The sequence below is a fragment of the Centropristis striata genome, chromosome 21 (genome assembly GCF_030273125.1).
Source record: "Centropristis striata isolate RG_2023a ecotype Rhode Island chromosome 21, C.striata_1.0, whole genome shotgun sequence".
NCBI lineage: Eukaryota > Metazoa > Chordata > Actinopteri > Perciformes > Serranidae > Centropristis > Centropristis striata.
In genome coordinates this window covers 30,530,517-30,549,965 of record NC_081537.1, presented here as the reverse complement: position 1 = coordinate 30,549,965, position 19,449 = coordinate 30,530,517, and the positions used below count along the sequence as shown (strand labels likewise).

The 19,449-nt window shown below is 37.3% G+C and overlaps 1 protein-coding gene across 4 annotated transcripts in view; it reads left to right on the top strand.

Moving 5' to 3' along the window:
- The window catches only part of cacna1g (calcium channel, voltage-dependent, T type, alpha 1G subunit), a 405,931-nt gene that overhangs the window by 242,132 nt on the left and 144,350 nt on the right, over positions 1-19,449 (top strand). For all 4 annotated transcript variants that reach the window (XR_009389430.1, XM_059324455.1, XM_059324456.1 and 1 more), the window contains exons 11-15: positions 3,678-3,829; positions 4,961-5,146; positions 8,026-8,140; positions 11,729-11,884; positions 17,637-17,702. Coding sequence is in view for 3 of the 4 variants with exons in the window: in XM_059324455.1 (XP_059180438.1) it covers positions 3,678-3,829; positions 4,961-5,146; positions 8,026-8,140; positions 11,729-11,884; positions 17,637-17,702 (675 nt within the window). In the remaining variant the exon portion in view is untranslated. The remainder of the gene's footprint in view (positions 1-3,677; positions 3,830-4,960; positions 5,147-8,025; positions 8,141-11,728; positions 11,885-17,636; positions 17,703-19,449) is intronic.

Here is a 19,449-nt window from a genome sequence, read left to right as displayed (position 1 = left end):
CAATTTTGATAAATGTTGTGGAGATGCAAAGAAAAAGGCAAATTTGTGTTTCTGTAAGCAGAAAAGGTGTCTAGTTTATTCATTTAAAAATAAGAAATATCATAAGGTCCACTTGGTCTGTGGTATATCCCCCATAATTTTCCTTTTTAAGGATTACTGGGTCTGGGTTCTTATGGGTTAAGAGCAAAGTTAAGAAAAAAATGTCACTTAAGAAGCATTTTTTTCTTAAGAATGCTTTGTGAATCCGGCTCCTGGTCTTCAGTCCCAAGCAAAGGAGAGAAAACAACAGAGATCAAACTTAGATTGGGGATCACCAGGTTTAGTTTTCCTCCTTTGCCTCTTGGGGCCTGACATTTAATGGACATATATGATGTCATAAATTCTTCGAATCGGAATTTTTGTCTTAAATGTTTCCTTTAACGAAATAAACAAAACATGCCTTTCTGCTGGAGTTAAGTTACTTTAAATCATTTCTTATACTTACATAACTATATTTCCTTTTTGAAAGACAAATTAGGGACCAGTGCCAAACTCTTGAGTCTAGACATTCTGTCCCAGATGAAAGCTTTGCTTTAATTGCATGTTTATTGCTTTAAAACAGGGACACTGGAACTGGAACCATTTTCCCATAGTGTAACAACGACAATATTTCATAATAAGTGACGGTCTTTGTGTCACTGTTTCTTTAGTGCTCGAGACAAACTGGTGCCGTAACGCAGCGCGGGGAGCTCTTATTCAACGGCTGATGATAATCTCTCTATTCCTTTCTGTCCATGCTACAGTTGAGTAATGGCTGCTTAACTCTATGGAGTCTTGGATATTTAGTCCATTTTTGAATCCTTTTCATCCTGCCTGTAAATAACACTTAAAAATGTTTAAATGCCATGTTGGAATATATTTTTTTCAGCACAACCTCACCTATATGACCTAATAATAATTGATTTTTTTATTCTGACTTACTGGATCAACATTTAGAACCAAAAAGAAACAAAGAAAAACCAACATAAATGTGATCTTGTGATTGTGTGTGATCCTGTCATCAACTCTGGTTTTTATTCTAGTGGGACTCTATTTTATTAGTGTCTTGTGTGTTTAGCGTAACAATTTGGTCATTTTGTGTCTTTTTTAGTCATTTTGTGTCTTCTGTGGGGTTTTTTGTGGATATTCTGTCTTCTCAATTTGTGTCTTTTTTTGGTAATTTTGTGTCTTTTTTGGTAATTTTGTGTCTTTTTTTAGGTCATTTTGTGTCTTTTTTTGTAATTTTGTGTCTTACATTGGTCATTTTGTGTCTTTTAGTCATTTTGTGTCTTTTATGGCCATTTTGTGTCTTTTGTTGTGTCTTATTTAGTCTTTTTGTGTCTTGTTTGGCTCATTTTGTATCTTTTTCAGTCATTTTGTGTCTTTTTTTTGTCATTTTTTTGTAATTTTGTGTCTTTTTTGTAATTTTGTGTCTTTTGTGTCTTTTTTGGTCATTTTGTGTCATTTAGTGTCTTTTTGTGTCTTTTTTTAGTCATTTTGTGTCTTTTTTGGTCATTTTGTGTCTTTTTTAGTACTTTAGTCCAACATAAAATGTGATTTTGAATTTTTTTTTCTTTCAAAACACTATCATGCTCAATACAGAATTTTAAATGTTGCAAATGTGAACAAAGGTGTCAAATCGAACATATAAGAGGGTTCCATCCAGTTCTATCATTTGATACTAAATCTATTTGACCTTGTCTCCAGTTTTACTTGGTATATCATCATCAAACTGAAACTGGCCTCATGGAGTTTACAGCCAGAACTTTAGAGGTAAATTTACAGTAGGGCTCCACGCTGCTTTGTTTTCTAGTCTGGATGTCATGAAGAAGTCATGATCTGGAGCTTTTGGAGCCTCCAGAGGGTTAAACAGTGATGGTGTATAGTGATTAGTGGCGGCCCACCAGGACAGCCTTAATGACACACACTGTGTTTACTTTACATTACATTAGCTCCTAGTTCAGCCCGGGGATGATGTCTCTGTTTTCACTTTTATGATGGAGAACATGTGAGCTCAGATCAGACCCTCAACACCTTCCCTCCTCTGTGTCATGTCAGAGTAATGTGTGTGTACGACACCACTGTTTGAGTTGTCTAAACTGTTTATTGCACGGAGATGAAAGGCCTCATGAGCCCACAGACACATAACAGCAGTGCCAGCGCTTCTTTTCTCCTCGCCGATAATTACGGCTACTCGCCATAGATGTCTGATTTACATAGCGCGTCACATAGCGTGATGTGCCGCGCCTTTTATCTTTTGGCTCGTGTTCTTTTTCTCTTGTCTGTCTGCATCGCCTGTTTTTCTCTGTTTTTCTGGCACACATGCACACACACACACCAGTTGTTTGATGTAGATGTGAGTGGCAGCCCAATTCTCTGATGAGCTTTGAGCAGACGTCGCAGGCATATTCAGCAGCAGGACTGTGATCGCTGTGTGTGTGTGTGTGTGTGTGTGTGTGTGTGTGTGTTTGTCCTGGTGCCAGATAAAGGTTCAGTGTGGGGGTATTGTGTATGAGTTTGAAAGGACAGATTTGTCATATTTTAACTGAATTTAGCCACTGGCATGTTTGCGTTGCTCAGCAGCTGTCATTGCTGCAGTCATGAAAAGATGATGTTATTATCTATGTACATGTAGTTCTGGAGTGGCAGTCAAGCTGAGACAAGGCACATTTCTGAACACCTAAAAGGTTCAAAGTTGCCACACTGTAAAAAAAATGTCTGTAGATTTTATGGTGAAAAACTGCTAATATAAAAATATTAATCTGTAAAGTTTTTATAGCTTTTTTTTTGAGGTGCACATTTTCAGCCTGAATGGCCTCAAAGGGTAGTAAATTTGAGAGGGTTAAATATGTTTTTTTTTAAATAGAAGTGCACTGTCTTCTGTCACAATTCCATCCCTCCTCTTTTATCCGGCCTTGGGACCGGCAAAAGTGACCCAAAGGAGACTGTGCCGCTTGTGAGTGCTATGGGATGAGGGAAAGGCCAGCGAGAGGCCTCGTTAAGAAGAGTATAACGAGTCTCCAAAAGCCTCCAATAACACCAAAAAAACTCGCTAGATTTGTCGCTAGTCGCTTTTTGGAAAAATGTTATATTTCAAATGTAGTGAAGTAAATAGGTTCCAGGAATATGTACTTAGGTAAAAGTAAAATTACTGATTTAAAAAAAATACTCAAAAAGTACCATAACCCACCAAAAATCGACCTAAGAGTGGAGAGTAAATGTAACTCGTTACTTTCCACCGCTGCCAAATCGTTCAAAGCTTTGGAGCTTAATTCATAATTGAGATGAATTGAGATTAAAATTCTAAATTATTTAACAACTTTCCATTGAATTCAGAATAAAAAAATATATATATATTTTTTTTTTTTTAGTTTTAGATATCCTATCAATTCAACCCAGCAGATTTATATTCTCTGGAATGCATCAAAGATTTAGAAAAATACATCAAAATGTCTATACACATGCACATTTTTGTTTTTATTTGTTCTCATCAGTGTATGGAAGAAGAAAAAAAAATATGCCAGGAGAAAAAAAGTCATTATGCACTTTGAGAAAAGTCGAAATACAATGTCGAGGACAAAGGTGGAAATGCGTAGAATGAAGTGACTAATAAACATGTTTTAGCCTGTAATCCTCTCTTTTGGTGTCTCTGTCTCCAGCCCGATGAGTTGACCAAGGCGTTGGAGATCAGCAACATCGTGTTCACCAGCCTGTTCGCTCTGGAGATGCTGCTGAAGGTTCTGGTCTACGGGCCTTTCGGCTACATCAAGAACCCCTACAATATCTTCGATGGCATCATCGTGGTGATCAGGTGAGCTGCAGAGTGGGATTTTCAGACAGAACCCAAACACAGACATGAACAACAATGTGATATCACCATTCCAACATCTGGATTAAATACTGCACTGCAAAAAACATGAAGTTTACCAAGTATTTTCTTCTTATATCTAGCAATAGCATCTTCATTATATGCTTAATTTAATTTATGTGCTTATTTAATTATCTTATTGTGTAAAGACTTGTTTTTAGGATTGACATTGTGAGCTTTTTCATGCTTTTCATGTTTAGCTGTTAGCTAAAATATTGGCTCCAATTGACAGTTTTAGTTGCATGTAGTTTGAATGTTATTTCAAAAGCATTTTCTATCCACCAAAACGTGCTCGTTTCAAGTATTGCTGGCGTATTTTAATGTCACTACAGTCGGGCTTTTGAAGCCACAATTGCTCAAAATAAGTATATTTGGATTTCTTTCAAATATACATATCATAGCGATTAATCGATGTATTGATCGTTAATGTTATAGATGCTAGAGTTGGCAGGTTTATTCCAAACGCCTATCCATAGCTTCAAATAAAAACGGGAATCTACTTTTGTGTCGATCTTAGTCGATGGTAAATAAAACCACAATAGCTACATGACACTACGCCCGGTCCAAAGCACAATGACCCTTATTTATCAAACGAGAAAAAAGTGAGTAAAGTGGGCATAAGATAATTTCAATCAAACACGCTCCTCTGACTGGGACAGAATTCTTACTAAATGTAAAGAGGTATATAATATATCTCCATCATATCAATAAAAATATATGTATATGCTATTAGGCTTTATATATCACAATGTATAAATGAAATATTCCAACCTCACCAGGAGTTAAATGATCCACTGCTACTCTGCTCACAGCACCACTGATTTCCCGAAAGTGTCCAAAAGAATTAAAATACTAATTTTATGATTTCATCAAGTATGAATAAATTAATACCCCATTTTAATCATACATAAGCAAAGTGTGTGTAGTAGTGAAACATTTATTGGACATGTTAGTTCTAAGCACGTCATGTTTAGAAATATTAAAGCTGGATATAGTACAAGCCGTATGACTTTGAGATGATTGGTGAGGACTGTTGGAATGTAACATGAATGTGTGTGTGTTAACTGTGGACAGTGTGTGGGAGATCATGGCTCTGGAGGATGGAGGTCTGTCAGTGCTCAGGACCTTCAGGCTGATGCGGGTTCTGAAGCTGGTCCGTTTCATGCCGGCCTTGCAGAGGCAGCTGGTGGTGCTGATGAAGACCATGGACAACGTGGCCACCTTCTGCATGCTGCTCATGCTCTTTATCTTCATCTTCAGGTAAGGCAGTGGTTCCCGGAGTTTTTCTACTGGGCCCCCTTTTCTATCTAAAAAATACTTTCAAGACAAGGAGCAGAGGGAAGGAAAGATCAGCACAGACATGTGGCAGGAAGAATCAGTTGGAGGCTAAGTGATGCTCTGATTTCATCAGCAACTCTGCTTTCTGCCTGGTTAGGCCTGGGGCAGAGCTCAACACAACCATGTGTTGTCTGTGCACCCACACACACACACACACACACACACATACACATACACACACACACACACACACACACACCTGATCAAGAAAGAAAAAATGCAAGTGATTTTAAAGAAAAAAAAAATTTTCATTAATTTTGTTGTGATTTTTTGTTTTCAAATTCAGTTCGTTTTAATGAGTTTTTAGTTAGCACTAAAACTAATAAAAACCAAACTAAAACTAAGCATTTTCCAAAAAATAAAAACTAATTAAAACCAGCAAACTCACTCTAAAAACTCATTAAAACTAACTGAATTTGAAAACAAAAATTCACAACGAAATTAAAACTAAAACTAAAACTAATGAAAAATCCAATACTATTGTAACCTTGGTTACTGTTTTAACTTGCTTGCATAAAAAAGAAGTCAAACACTTACCAGTGACTGTATTAGTCTAAACACTACTATCATGAACTGGTCTAAAGTGAGATAGTGGTGTGTGTTAGGTGAATCTGAGCATGTGTTACTTCATTTCAGCAGCCTGTTGAGATGTGTGTATGTGAGTGCACAACAGCTCCAAGGGCCTTGTATATGCATATAAACAGCCTCTGGTTTGAGTGAAGGGTTGCCAAGTTGACACAGCAGAGGTCTGTTCATTGATCCCTCAGCTCCACTTCACTGTCTGTGTCTCTGAATAAGACAGACTGCACTGCAGATTCACTGCTGCTTCATTATACAACCCCGATTCTAAAGGAGTTGGGGCACTGTGAATTTGGATGATATTTCAGTTTTTTGGTTATTTACATGTTTTAATGTTTCGCAAAATAACTTTTCTTTCCTGTAACCACTCTAACATTTAAGCATTGTGGAATTAGCGGGAGCGTGTCCATGTTCCCCGGGTCCTATGTTCCCCTCTTTGTATGTGACTGGGGAACATAGGAACCTTTTCCCCTGCTTTTCAAAAAAAGGGTCCTATGTTCCCCGGTCTGTTACTTTTTCCATCATAGGACATTGGACCCTTTTTCAGAAAAAGGGTCCTATGTTCCACGGTATAAATTGCTACAGGGGAACATAGGACCCTTTTTGGGAAAAACGGGGAAAAGGGTGCCTATGTTTCCCAGTCTCATACAAAGAGGGGAACATAGGATCCAGGGAACATAGGTCCCTTTTTTTCTAAAAAAAAAAAAGGGAACATATAGATGACCCCGAATTAGCTAGCTAGCTAGCTAGCCGCTAACCGAGTAAAACTTAATGCTTCATGCAAATGAAAGCACATTGCTAATTAACTATCTCACCAGCGTCCTGCTAGTTAGCCAGCTAGCTAGCCTGATGATTCTACCATGCTTTAATGCTACACTGGTTACAGATAATTAGCTTAACAGCAGGCACTCGTGGTGGGTCTAACAGTCCCTCCTCCTCACTCCTCGACACTGGGAGACTGTTTCGTTGGGAAAGTGGACAAAACCTCTATAGACGGTCAAGCTAGCAAGCTAACAAGCCACCCATCTGTCTCTGGTGCAGCCATCCTGCTCTCCTCCCAGTGTTGCTAACTCCTCAGTAAGGAAAGTAGCTATTGGCTGTCCTAAAAGTCGCTAGAAGTTGCTAAATGACATCATCGCCTAATTTGCATAATTTACCATGTGCATGTAATTGTAATAGGGAAAGAGGTCTGCACTGTCTTCTGTCATAATTCCAACCGTCCTCCTTTATCCAGCCTTGGGACTGGCAATAGTCACAAAAAAGAGACTCTCTTCCAGTCTGGAAGCCGAGGGGTTACCATCCCCTGCTCTGACTGCAGATGGGAGAGACTCCTGCCGGAGGACTGTGCCGCTTGTGAGTGCTTTGGGACGAGGGAGGGGCCACCGGCAGCCCCCGCTGCTCGCTAAGAAGAGTAAGAACGAGTCTCCAAAAGTCTCCAATAACACCAGAAAAAGTCACTTGCGGAGTCTGAAAAGTTGCTAAATATAGTGACAAAGACGCTTCGTTGGCATCAATCACTGTCTCCTCCCAGTGAAGTAGTCTCCCAATGCTAGTGAGTGAGCTGGATGGACTGCAGGGTGAGCTAGCTAGCTGCTTCTTGACAACTGATGGTGTGATAAGGTCATCACTGCAGCTGCCGATGCTCCATCAAGGTGTTGGTCATTGGGAAGTGGGATTGGCTTCATCAATCAGTTTTTCTCAGGAAATCCCCAGAGCTGTTTGATTATAAATAGTTTTATAATACCAATGATCTATTTGTTTGAATGAGTATAAAGTGTCAAAGACATGGTTTGTGACTCTGTCCATGGTGCTGAACTCAACCTGACATCAGGACTCCATTTGAACCTGCTTTCTCTACATCATTACTGCCACAATGCATCATGGTTAATGAACTGTTAATGAAGCAATGGCTGTTTATTACCTGAGTGACAGTACTCCATATGTGGCATTTTCTGTTATTTTGCTACTTTTTTGGTCATAAAACTAACTAGTGAACACTTCTATTTATACTTGTGTATGGCAGTCCCCTGGGTAGTAATTACCATTCGTGTTCAGTATATTATGCCTCAGCTGTCTTGCAAGCAGCAGGTATAATCAGTATGGTGGAGTGGAAACAAGTCTTTTCTTCATGTTTATTTCTGCTTATTTGTACTGTATCTAATGGGTTGGCCTGATGTAAACATTTACCCCTCTGTTTCCTGTCCTCCCCCCTCCCTCGGCAGTATCCTGGGGATGCATCTTTTTGGTTGTAAGTTTGGATCTGAGAAGGATGGAGATACTCTGCCAGACAGGAAAAACTTTGACTCTCTTCTCTGGGCCATTGTAACGGTCTTCCAGGTGAGCATATAATCCTTTCTCCCCTCAATTTACTCTGTTAAATGTTCACATTTCACTGTGTTATGGCCAAGAATGGAAATGCCCTCAAGCAACCGACATCATCTGCTTCATTGGTGCTGACTGAACTGGTCTCATTTTCACACTGTAAAAAAAAAACTGTTGTTTTTATGAAAAAAAACTTTATGGGAGAATTTTTTTTTTATATTACGGTAAAAAGATACTGGCACCGTTGATTTCATGTTTAAGATTGCCATTTTATTCCATTTTTTACCATACAAATAAAAGTTTTTTCCATCAAAAGAAACGCTGTTTTGCCATATAAATGACAAGAAAACACTTTATAAATGAAAATGCATATATTAAAGATTTTAGCATTAAATATTACGGTATATTTTTGATAGAGATATGTTATTTAGTACATTTAACAGTGAAAAAAAGTATTTTTACAAAAGATAAATGAAAAAAGTACAGTGATGCTTGTATATATATTACATTAAATACAAATTGCAGTGTATTTTACAATGTATTTTTCAAAAAACCAAACTGTAAAAATACTGTTTTGGCTGATACATTTACGGTGTTTATTGTTACTGAAACTGAATTAATTCATTTATCATTTTACAGTCAGTTTTTCAACTTAAAAACTACAGACATTTTTTACAGTGTATCATAGCCATAAACTGTAAAAAAAAAATAAAATTAAAAAAAAAAACATGACATTCCTTGGTTCAATCATGTGTGATGAGAAAGAAATGCCGTTTTGCCATATAATTGACAAAAAAATACTTTATAAATAAAAAATGCATAAATTAAAGATTTTAACATTAAATATTACAGTATATTTTTGTTAGAGATATGGTGTTTAGTACATTTAACAGTGAGAAAAGTAGAGAAAGAAAAGTATTCTTTACAAAAGATAAATGCAAAAAGTACAGTGATGCTTGTATATATATTACATGAAATATATGATAATACAATAATGCATTTTTCAAAAAAACAAAACTGTGAAAAATACTGTTTTATGGTGTTTAATTGTTACTGAATTTATCATTTTATGGCCTTTTACTGTCATGGTTTAGCAGTTTTTTTACCGTAAAATCTACAGTCAGTTGTTTTTTTCACAGTGCAGAGGCTGGCAAGACAATTTCCTTCTGAATAAATAAAATATTATCAAATCAAATATTCCTCTTCATGCTCCCTCCCTGCCTGGCCTTTATCTATCTCCCTCATTTTTTCCACTCTATCTAATTTCCATTTGCAAGTATCTTACATATGTTAAGTAGTCCGGCCTCTTGCATCATGTCACCTTAGATTAGTGATTCGGCCTTCAGTGGGTCCAACCATTCATTCATTATCTATCTTTCCAACTGCATAGTATTTATCACTCTTAATATAGAACCCATTCATAATTCAGTGAAACATCTGATCTGGGACAATATAAAATGTCAGCATGTCTCGCTGCACAGGACATTGTACTGACATGTCTGCTCTCATGATGTCACACATGGCGGGTTTAATGTAGCTTCACTGATCCACTCTATGAACTCATAAAAGCTTTTACATTTCAGTGTCGTGTCCCTTCATTTGATATGCTTCATGATATTGACAGAGAATTACAAGAAAGATACTTTCCAGATATTAAACTTGTGAAATATCACCAAACTCGCCTCCTATGTTCCCCAGTTCCACATTTCCATGGTCATATCTTCCCCTGCATAATGCACGTAATATAAACCTGAAAAAAAAAAATTCCCCTGCTCTGTATTTGCTTAACAAGACATGGTTTATAATTAGATTAGGGAACTATAATTATGACTCTGAGAGTTATAAAAATGGACTGGCATAGGTCCATGGCAAGATTAACGTGCTAGACCAGTGGTTCTCAACCTTTTTTCAGTCATGTTCCCCCTGTGAAATATTTTTCAGCCAAGTACCCCCTAACCAGCGCAAAGCATTTTTGGTTGAAAAAAAAAAAGACTTAACAGAGCGCTGTGCCATCAGTGTCTGATTTACATTTTAAATGTTAATAATCCATGACTAAATTTCTTGCAAATATTTCTCATCACTAAAATGTAGTGATTCAAACTAATGTAGTAAAACAGTGAGCATATAACCATTTAAAACTATAACTGCTACGCTTCAAACACGACTCCATCTTTGAGTTTTCAAGTGATTGACAGGTACAGGAACTTATACTTATATTTGCCTAAAATATTTATTAAATAACTATTACCCCTGGAGTGAGAACCACTGTGCTAGAGCAAGGACTGTTAGTCTTCAAAAGCTTCAGATTTGGAAATAATTCTAGGTTAGAGAGCTCCTACTAACTAATGCTTACCCTAAAACAGAGGGCCCTTGAAAACATAGGACATTGGGAATTTAGGACCCTGGAAGAATAGGACATGAAGATCTTTGGACTCTAGGAACATAGGGCACTGAATGACGTGGGAACAATTAACGTTGAGAACCTAGGACCCTGGGAAATATGGCATAGGGAACTTTGATCGCTGGGAACATATAACAATAGGAAATTAGGATACTAGTAACATAGAACATTGGGAACATAGAACACAGGGACCCTAGAAACATAAACATTGGGAACTTAGGACCCTGGGAACAGAGGACATGAAGAACTTTGAACCCTAGGAACACAGAACAATAGGAAATTAGGACCCTAGGAACATTGGGAACAAAGGACCTTGGAAAACAAAGGACCCTAGGAACATAGAACATTGGGAACAAAGGACCTTGGAAACAAAGGACCCTAGGCACATAGCACATTGGGAACTTTGGACGCTGGGAACATAGGACCCCAGTAACACAGAATATTAAGAAGTTAAGATCCCAGGAACATAAGACATTGTAAACTTAGTACCCTGGAGACATTGAACATTGGAAACACAGGATCCTGAGAACATAGGACCTTGGAAACAAAGGAACTTAGGAGCATAGAACATTGGGAAATTAGGACCCTGGGAACATAGGACCCTAGGAACATAGAACATTGGGAAATTAGGACCCTGGGAACATAGGACCCTAGGAACATAGAACATTGGGAAATTAGGACCCTGGGAACATAGGACCCTAGGAACATAGAACATTGGGAAATTAGGACCCTAGGAACATAGAACATTGGGAAATTAGGACCCTGAGAACATAGAACATTGGGAAATTAGGACCCTGGGAACATAGGACCCTAGGAACATAGAACATTGGGAAATTAGGACCCTGGGAACATAGGACCCTAGGAACATAGAACATTCGGAAATTAGAATCCTGGGAACATAGGGACCTAGGAACATAGAACATTGAGAACAAAGGACCGTGGAAACAAAGGACCCTAGGGACATAGAACATTGGAAACTTAGTACCCTGAGAACATAGGGCCTTGGAAACATAGGACATTGAGATCTTAGGACCCTAGAAACGTAGGACCCCAAGAATGTAGGACTGTATTTATGTATTTATTTATTTATTTTATTTATGTATTGTATTATGTATTTAAGTATAAGAATTGCTGAACTGTACTGTACTGTACTTGTACCATTTTTTCCTCATGTCTCTTCCTCTCTCCTTTCTTTCTTCCAGATCCTAACACAGGAGGACTGGAACAAGGTGTTATATAACGGCATGGCCTCCACCACTCCTGTAGCCGCACTCTACTTCATCGCACTTATGACCTTTGGCAACTATGTCCTCTTCAACTTGCTGGTGGCCATCTTGGTCGAGGGTTTCCAGACCGAGGTAAAGTGCTGATGGTCACGCACGCACAAAACTAACCAATTTAAAACTACAACAGACAAAACATCCTTAAATGATCAAGCTTTTTTGACTAAATATCACTTTTTAAATCCTCCTTTTCTAAAAGCATGTCAGATAAAACTGCCATAGGCTTGAGATTATGTATCTTCTTGGAAATGCAGGTCAACTTGTTGAATCTTGCACAGTGATCTGGCTTGCTTCCAGGGCTTACGACAAATTATTTCTGCAGAGGGCGAAAGTGTTTTGGAAACTAATAAATTCACATCATAATTCAGCCCTGCGAGTTTTTTATTAGAAAAATTAGGTTGGAAGACTGAAACATGAGGCTGAATTACTCAAAGAGGTGCTTCAATTTTATCGCAGGCTCACATAACAAGTAATGGATGGATTTTCACACCCACACATACATAATAAATTCATACACTGGAGGCATTAACCTATACCTTTACTTGCACTCTCTGCAGCGGGTTACGCGAGGACATGAGAACACCCTAGTTTCAATGTTTCATTTTCCTCTTCATCTTCAACTCGCTGTCAGCCTCTTCTCCTCCCACTCCTTCCCACTATCTCAGCAGTCATCCTCATTATTGTTCTGCTTATTTGCCAATACAGTCATGCCATAAAGCACATCATAAGAAAACTATGTCTGCTCGACTAGACTGTGCATCAGCCCACATCACCCACATTCCCTGCTTCATCAGCCTCATGCTCGGATACCTTCTTTTCATGCCCCCTGATCTTTCCCTTCGTTTGTACAACTCTCCTTTTGTCATGAAACTAAAGTGATACGTGGTCCCCCACCACACTTTGTTTGTCATTCTTCTCTGAAAAAAAAAAGGTTTAAATTCTATTGATAGTGGTACACGGGGGCTCCACATGCCATTTAAATGAAACAATTTATATTTTTTACAACCTCTACTTAAAGCCTATCTTGTCCGCTCCCCTCTGATCTGTGTAAACAAAAGCACAGAAACAATTTAGTGGAGTTTTGTTGAATTTTCTTCACATGAGCCATGTCATTAATCACTTCCCGATTGTGCTGGAAAGCACAGAATATATTGGGTTTTTTTTTTTCAATATATAACCGTTTTTTCAATATAATAGTATATTGTTATATAAAATTAAGTGATATTGATTAAAAAATCACACATGATTGATCCCTTTTGTACAACTCTCCTTTTGTCACGAAACTAAAGTGATACGTGGTCCCCCACCACACTTTGTTTGTGATTCTTCTCTGAGACAGAAAAGAACAAAATAGCAATATAATTTTAAGGCAGCAGCTTGGAAAAACAGTTTCCCTGAACATTTTCAGGGGGAGTAAAGAGGTTGAGCGACCTCCCTTCACTTCTCACTAGCTCATTTGGAGCACATGCCTTTATTTAAGACAGATTGAGCGAATGAGAAAAAGGAACAGAGGTTGAGACGAGATGGAGGGAGTAAATCACAAAAGTATTCCGCCTATCTCGAGCTGTCTGCTTGTCTTCCCCTCTCTCTCTTCCTTTAAGGGGTGACAGCACCTATGCTTTGATCTCAGGGCTCTTTGGCTCTCGGGCTGAGAGGAGAGAGAATAGACGAGGGGTGGCAGGGAGAGCGGCTGACAGCCTCATAAAATATGGATTAATTCCAATGGGCTTCTTCTCTATTGCACTTATCTGCTTTACAAATATCAAGTGCATGACTTTGGTGAATGGAATCCCATAGTAGGTGGGAAACAATGACCAAAGCTGCTTAAGATGATGCCTCACATGCAGGCTAAGACTCTTAAAGACACCATATAGCCAAGATGGAATTATCCATGTTGCATAACCACAATTTCCGCCACTGCGAAGATTCAGATTGGCACTCGATTCAGGCTCAGTAGATCGAATTGTTGAATAGTTTACTTTTTGCGGCCCCCCCGACTAATTTTATACAAGGAAGTCAAACTTTTTGCTTCATACACGATTGTATATCATCTCGAAGTCACCAAAAGGGCCTTAACTATGCATTGGAGGGTTATATTAATAATGTTATTGTTGAGAAGGTCGATGAAAAGCTTCAGCTCCAGGCAAAAATGTACAGGTCACAGTGTAAACGTGATAAACCGCATCTCGATGCCATTAACCCTTAACAGGACACTCATTAAAATACTTGCAAATTCCAAATTTCAACCCTAGAGAATACTAGAGGATATTACATTCTGCCATAATGTGGACTGTGGAATGTGTAAAAAAACATACGGACCCGTGGAGGTCATGTTTTGAGAAAAAAGTTTACGAGATTAAAGTGGCAAATCTACGAGAAAAAAATTGCAGATTTATGAGATTTTAAGTGGTAAATCTGCGAGAAAAAAGTTGTTTTTTTACACTTTTTTCTTGTAAATGTGCAACTTTTTGGGGCAGATTTGCCACTTTAAATCTCTTAAATCTGTGACTTTTTTTCTTGTAGATTTGCCACTTTAATCTCGTAAATTTGCACCCCAACGGGTTTGTATTTTTATTCATATTTGGCCCTAATATGCCGTCATAGTCAAGTTCTCCTCGTACAAGTCATTGAAGAATAACTCTGTTTGTATGACTGTTTCTTGCTGATTTTTTTTTCTAAATTTTCCATTTTTCCATTGGAGGCCAAGGTGAATAAAGTTACTATTATTATATTATTATCATACTGATTGGTCAGATATCATGGTGTCACTGTCTGTGACGTAGCCTGATCTTTGCTGATTAGCTGGAAGAAATCCATGTGGTTCTACGACCAAACAGAGAGAAATGGGGACCTTATTTAGATATCCACTGAAGTTGCCAAACATAGTTCTTCGCCCGATAAAGGGTTAATGGTTCATGATGAAATTAAATCTGTACAGGTCTAAGTTGCATAAGTTTCCAGGACAAGTCTTTTTCCCATCTTTACCAAGAGTACCTCTCTGTTAGTTTGGTGCTACAGTATTTACATGAATCATTCAGCACAACATTGCTAATATTTGTTAACTCGGTTATTTACAGAGAAGTTAATGAAGCTAAGCTCCAAAAGTTAACATTAGTATATTAAAAACATATGAAGAAAAAGATACAACTAGTGGCAAACAATGCTAACGCTAAAAAGCTAGCAGAACAAGCTAGCAGAACAAGCTAGCTTTCTTTGCATCTTCCAGCTTGTTGGGGTTTTTTCCGGCCCTCAAATTTGCCATTTTGGTCCACCCTCATCTATCTTTCTCCAAGTCTCATTTTCCGTGTTTTTTTCAATCAAAGAAGCTGTAAAAACCCACTCTACGCTGCCTGCCCCGAGACACCTCAAACACATACTTATACACATTCTCATACACACACAATACGACTGTAGAATCCCCTTCAGGTCTACTAGTGCTGTGTTCTGTCCTCCCCCTCTGTTCTCCTGTATTATCACAGAGCTGTCTGCTTAATTCTCACTCTCCTTTTTCAACTTAACATCCTTTTCTGCAAACACTAAGTTTATTTTTAGTCGGCCAAACTTTCCCTGCGTCAGGGTTGCTAGGTAACGGGTTCTTGAATGACGTGAGCCAAGCCAGGAGAGATGTACGGCTTTAGAGCCAAGACACAAACAGCCGCGCACAATTAGTCTCACTTCTAATGTCCATATTGCTTCGGAGATTGAGGCGAAGGGGAAATCATGTGATGGATGTTGCTGTTTTTTTCAGTCCTCTTTGCCTGTTTTTATTCTCTGGATTTAACTCTTTCCTCCAACCTCTTCATCTGCTCATGTTATCCATCTTTCGCTCTCATTGTGTGTCTCTGTCAGGTTGTGACAGTGTGTCCATGTGACAGAAACCAATATCCGCTGCAGAGAGCGCAACGGGCCGATCTGGTGCTTTATGGAGACCTATTAACAGCAGAGAGACAAAAGCTGTTCTTCATTTTTATAACACCTCTCACTCTGACAATAAACATACATTTCACACGTATGCAAACATGCACGATTCACACCGAAGCACACTTACGTACTTGACAAGTCAGCCGTAAAGGAATGCTTCCATGCCGAGCACACTGTGTCCTGAACGATGCTTAGCTCATTAACCCTCTGAACCCCAAGCACTTTTAGGGCTGTTTTTTTTCTCCTTTTAAGATTTTATTTGCAGCAATTATTACTGGGATATAAAAGTCCTGCACCTTTATGGTAAAAACACAACCAATAAATCATATTAAAAGAAAAAAAAAAGGTTTAAATTTTATTGATAATTTTTTTTTTTAAATCCAAGTGGTACACGGGGGCCCCACATGCCATTTAAATTAAATTATTTATATTTTTTACAACCTCTACTTAACATTACATCATACTAAAAGAAAAAAACAAAGGTTTAAATTCTATAAAAAAAAATTTTTTAAATCCAAGTGGTACACGGGGGCTCCACATGCCATTTAAATTAAACAATTTATATCTTTTACAACCTCTACTTAAAACCTATCTCATCCTCTCCCTTCTGATCTGTGTAAAAAAAACTACAGAAACATTTTAGTGAAGTTTTGTTGAATTTTCTTCACATGAGCCATGTCATTAATGACTTCCCGATTGTGCTGGAAATATATATATAACAAAATATATCAAGTTTTTTTCAATATATAACCATTTTTTCAATATACTAGTATACTGTTATATAAAATGAAGTGATTTTGATTAAAAATCACAATGTTATGCTTTATTTTTGTTACCTTTCCTGAGCTCTCATCACACATGATTGAACCAAGGAATGTCATGTTTTTAAATATATTTTTTACAGTGTATGGCTATGATACACTGTAAAAAAATGTCTGTAGATTTCACGTTGAAAAACTGACCGTAAAATGGTAAATTAGTTTATTCGGTTACAGTAACAATGAAACACCATAAATGTATATATCAGCCAAAACAGTATTTTTTACAGTTTTCTTTTTTGAAAAATACATTACTCCACTGTAAAAAATAAACTGTAATATGTATTTAATGTAATATATATACAAGCCACCACTCTAATTTTTGCATTCATCTTTTGTAAAAAAAAAAAATGTTTTATAAGTGTTAAATGTACTAAACACCATATCTCTAACCAAAATATGCTGTAATATTTAATGGTAAAATCTTTAATTTATGCGGCATTTATAAAGTATTTTCTTGTCAATTATATGGCAAAACTGTGTTTCTTTTGATGGAAAAATCTTTTATTTATATGGTAAAAAATGGAATAAAATGACAATCTTAAACGTGAAATCAACAGTGGCAATATCTTTTTACCCTAATAATAAAAAAAGTTCTACTATATTTATTAAGGTAAATTTCTGGCAACCACAGCTGCCGTTTTTTTACTGTAAAAACAACCTGTTTTTTTTCTTTTACAGTGTAACTAGTGTACGTCCGGGGTTCAGAGGGTTCATGTAAAAGTCATTTTCATTACTGCTTTCTGTCCAAATGTTTATCATCCAAAACATCAATAGACCAGTGGAAGGTAAAACATGGCTGTGCTCTTTACTTTTACTTCTTTCTGTCTTGAATTTTCATGCTTTCACCTAATTCAAGTCGCTGAAACACACATGTGCAGCACACGAGTGCACACTGTGACAGGACGGTTGCTTTGATATGCTGATATGTCGCATGGTAAAGTGGAAATGTTCCAACAGGCTGAATCTCCTGTAACTCTCTCCTTCTGCTCTTGTCCACTGCTGTGTTTCCACCTCTCACCTCTGTGCCTCTTTTCCTGTGTGCGCCTCCCTCTCCTGTCCGGCTGCAACGATCACTTCCACTATAGGAAGTGGCCAAGCGGGAGGATTTGCATGCCCAGCCGAGCCTTACTCAGCTGCCTGTAGACTCAGGGGTATGTAAAGCACTGCAGCTCTGCCTTCCCGCCCTCCATTTAACGACTAACCACCCTCCTTCTACCTCCCCTCTGCCCTCCCCCCCTCCCCCTTCTCCTCATCCTCCCCTACAGAGGATTTCTAGTTAAGTGTCAGATCTCACAGCAGCCACAGCTTGGAGGTTACATTCTTCTCATTAATAGCGTATAGGACAGGAAGTGCCTGTCCATTAAAAACACTTATTCTATTGTGTTGGATTCATTGAAAATTCTCTTGATTTAGAATTAACTACATATAAAGATTATATTTAATGTGGTCAAAATAAGTAGATTATATCTCAAACATTTTTATATTAAAGTTACTTAAAGCAGTATTTCTCAACCTTTTTGAGTCGCGACCCCCAATTTAACATGCATGTTGTCCGTGACCCCCACTCACTGAACAGAATCTCACACGCACAGTTCAGATCACCCAAAAAAGACACAAAATGACCAAAAAAAGACACAAAATGACTAAAAAAAGACACAAAATGACCAAAAAAGGAAACAAAATGACCCAAAAAAGACACAAAATGACTTAAAAAAAGACACAAAATGACCCAAAAAAGGAACAAAATTACAAAAAAAAGACACAAAATGTCAAAAATAGAAACAAAATTACCAAAAAAGACACAAATTGACAACAAAATGATAAAAAAAAAAGACACAAAATGACAAAATAACCCCACAATGACCAAAAAAAGACATTAAATGACCAAAAAGACTAAAACACATGAACACTTTCACACAGTGGAGACAGAGCTGACTTCCAAAATGATTTGGCGACCCCCAGAAATCATCTCGCGACCCCAATTGGGGTCCTGACCCCAAGGTTGAGAATAGCTGACTTAAACAACTGCCTCAAAATCAAGGACACATTTATATTTAATACAATTTATCAAATATAACTACTCAATAAAATTAAGGCAACAGATTGCACAAAATTGTATTAATTAAATCTAACTACGTTACAAGTTGAGTTAATAACTTAACAGGAAGTGCCTGTCAATTAAAAACGGACTAATTCTATTGTGTTGGATTCATTCAAAATTCTCTTGATTTAGAATTATTAATTTTTAAAGTGTATGCAGGTCCTGCACTGTAAAAAAAGATAAACAATAGCTACTCAATAAAATTGAGGCAACAGATTGCACACAATTTTATTTATTAAATCTGACTACTTTACAAGTTGAGTTAATAACAACTTAACAGGAAGTGCCTGTCAATTAAAAACGGACTCATTCTATTGTGTTGGATTCATTAAAAATTCTCTTGATTTAGAATTACATACACGTAAAGATTATATTTAATGTGGTCAAAATAAGTAGATTCTATCTCAAACATTTTTATATTAAAGTTACTTAAACAACTGCCTCAAAATCAAGGACGCATTTATATTTAATACATTTTATCAAATATATTAAGTAAAATGAAATGACCACTGTAATAAAAATATAAACAATAGCTTCTCAATAAAATTGAGACAACAGATTGCACACAATATTATTAATTAAATCAAACCAAGTTACAAGTTGACTTAATAACAACTTAACAGGAAGTGTTAAGTGTCAATTAAAAACGTACTAATTCTATTGTGTTGGATTCATTCAATATTCTCTTGATTTAGAATTGATAATTTTTACAGTGTATGCAGGTCCTGCACTGTAAAAAAAGATCAACAATAGCTACTCAAAAAAATTGAGGCAACAGATTGCAAGCAATTTTATTT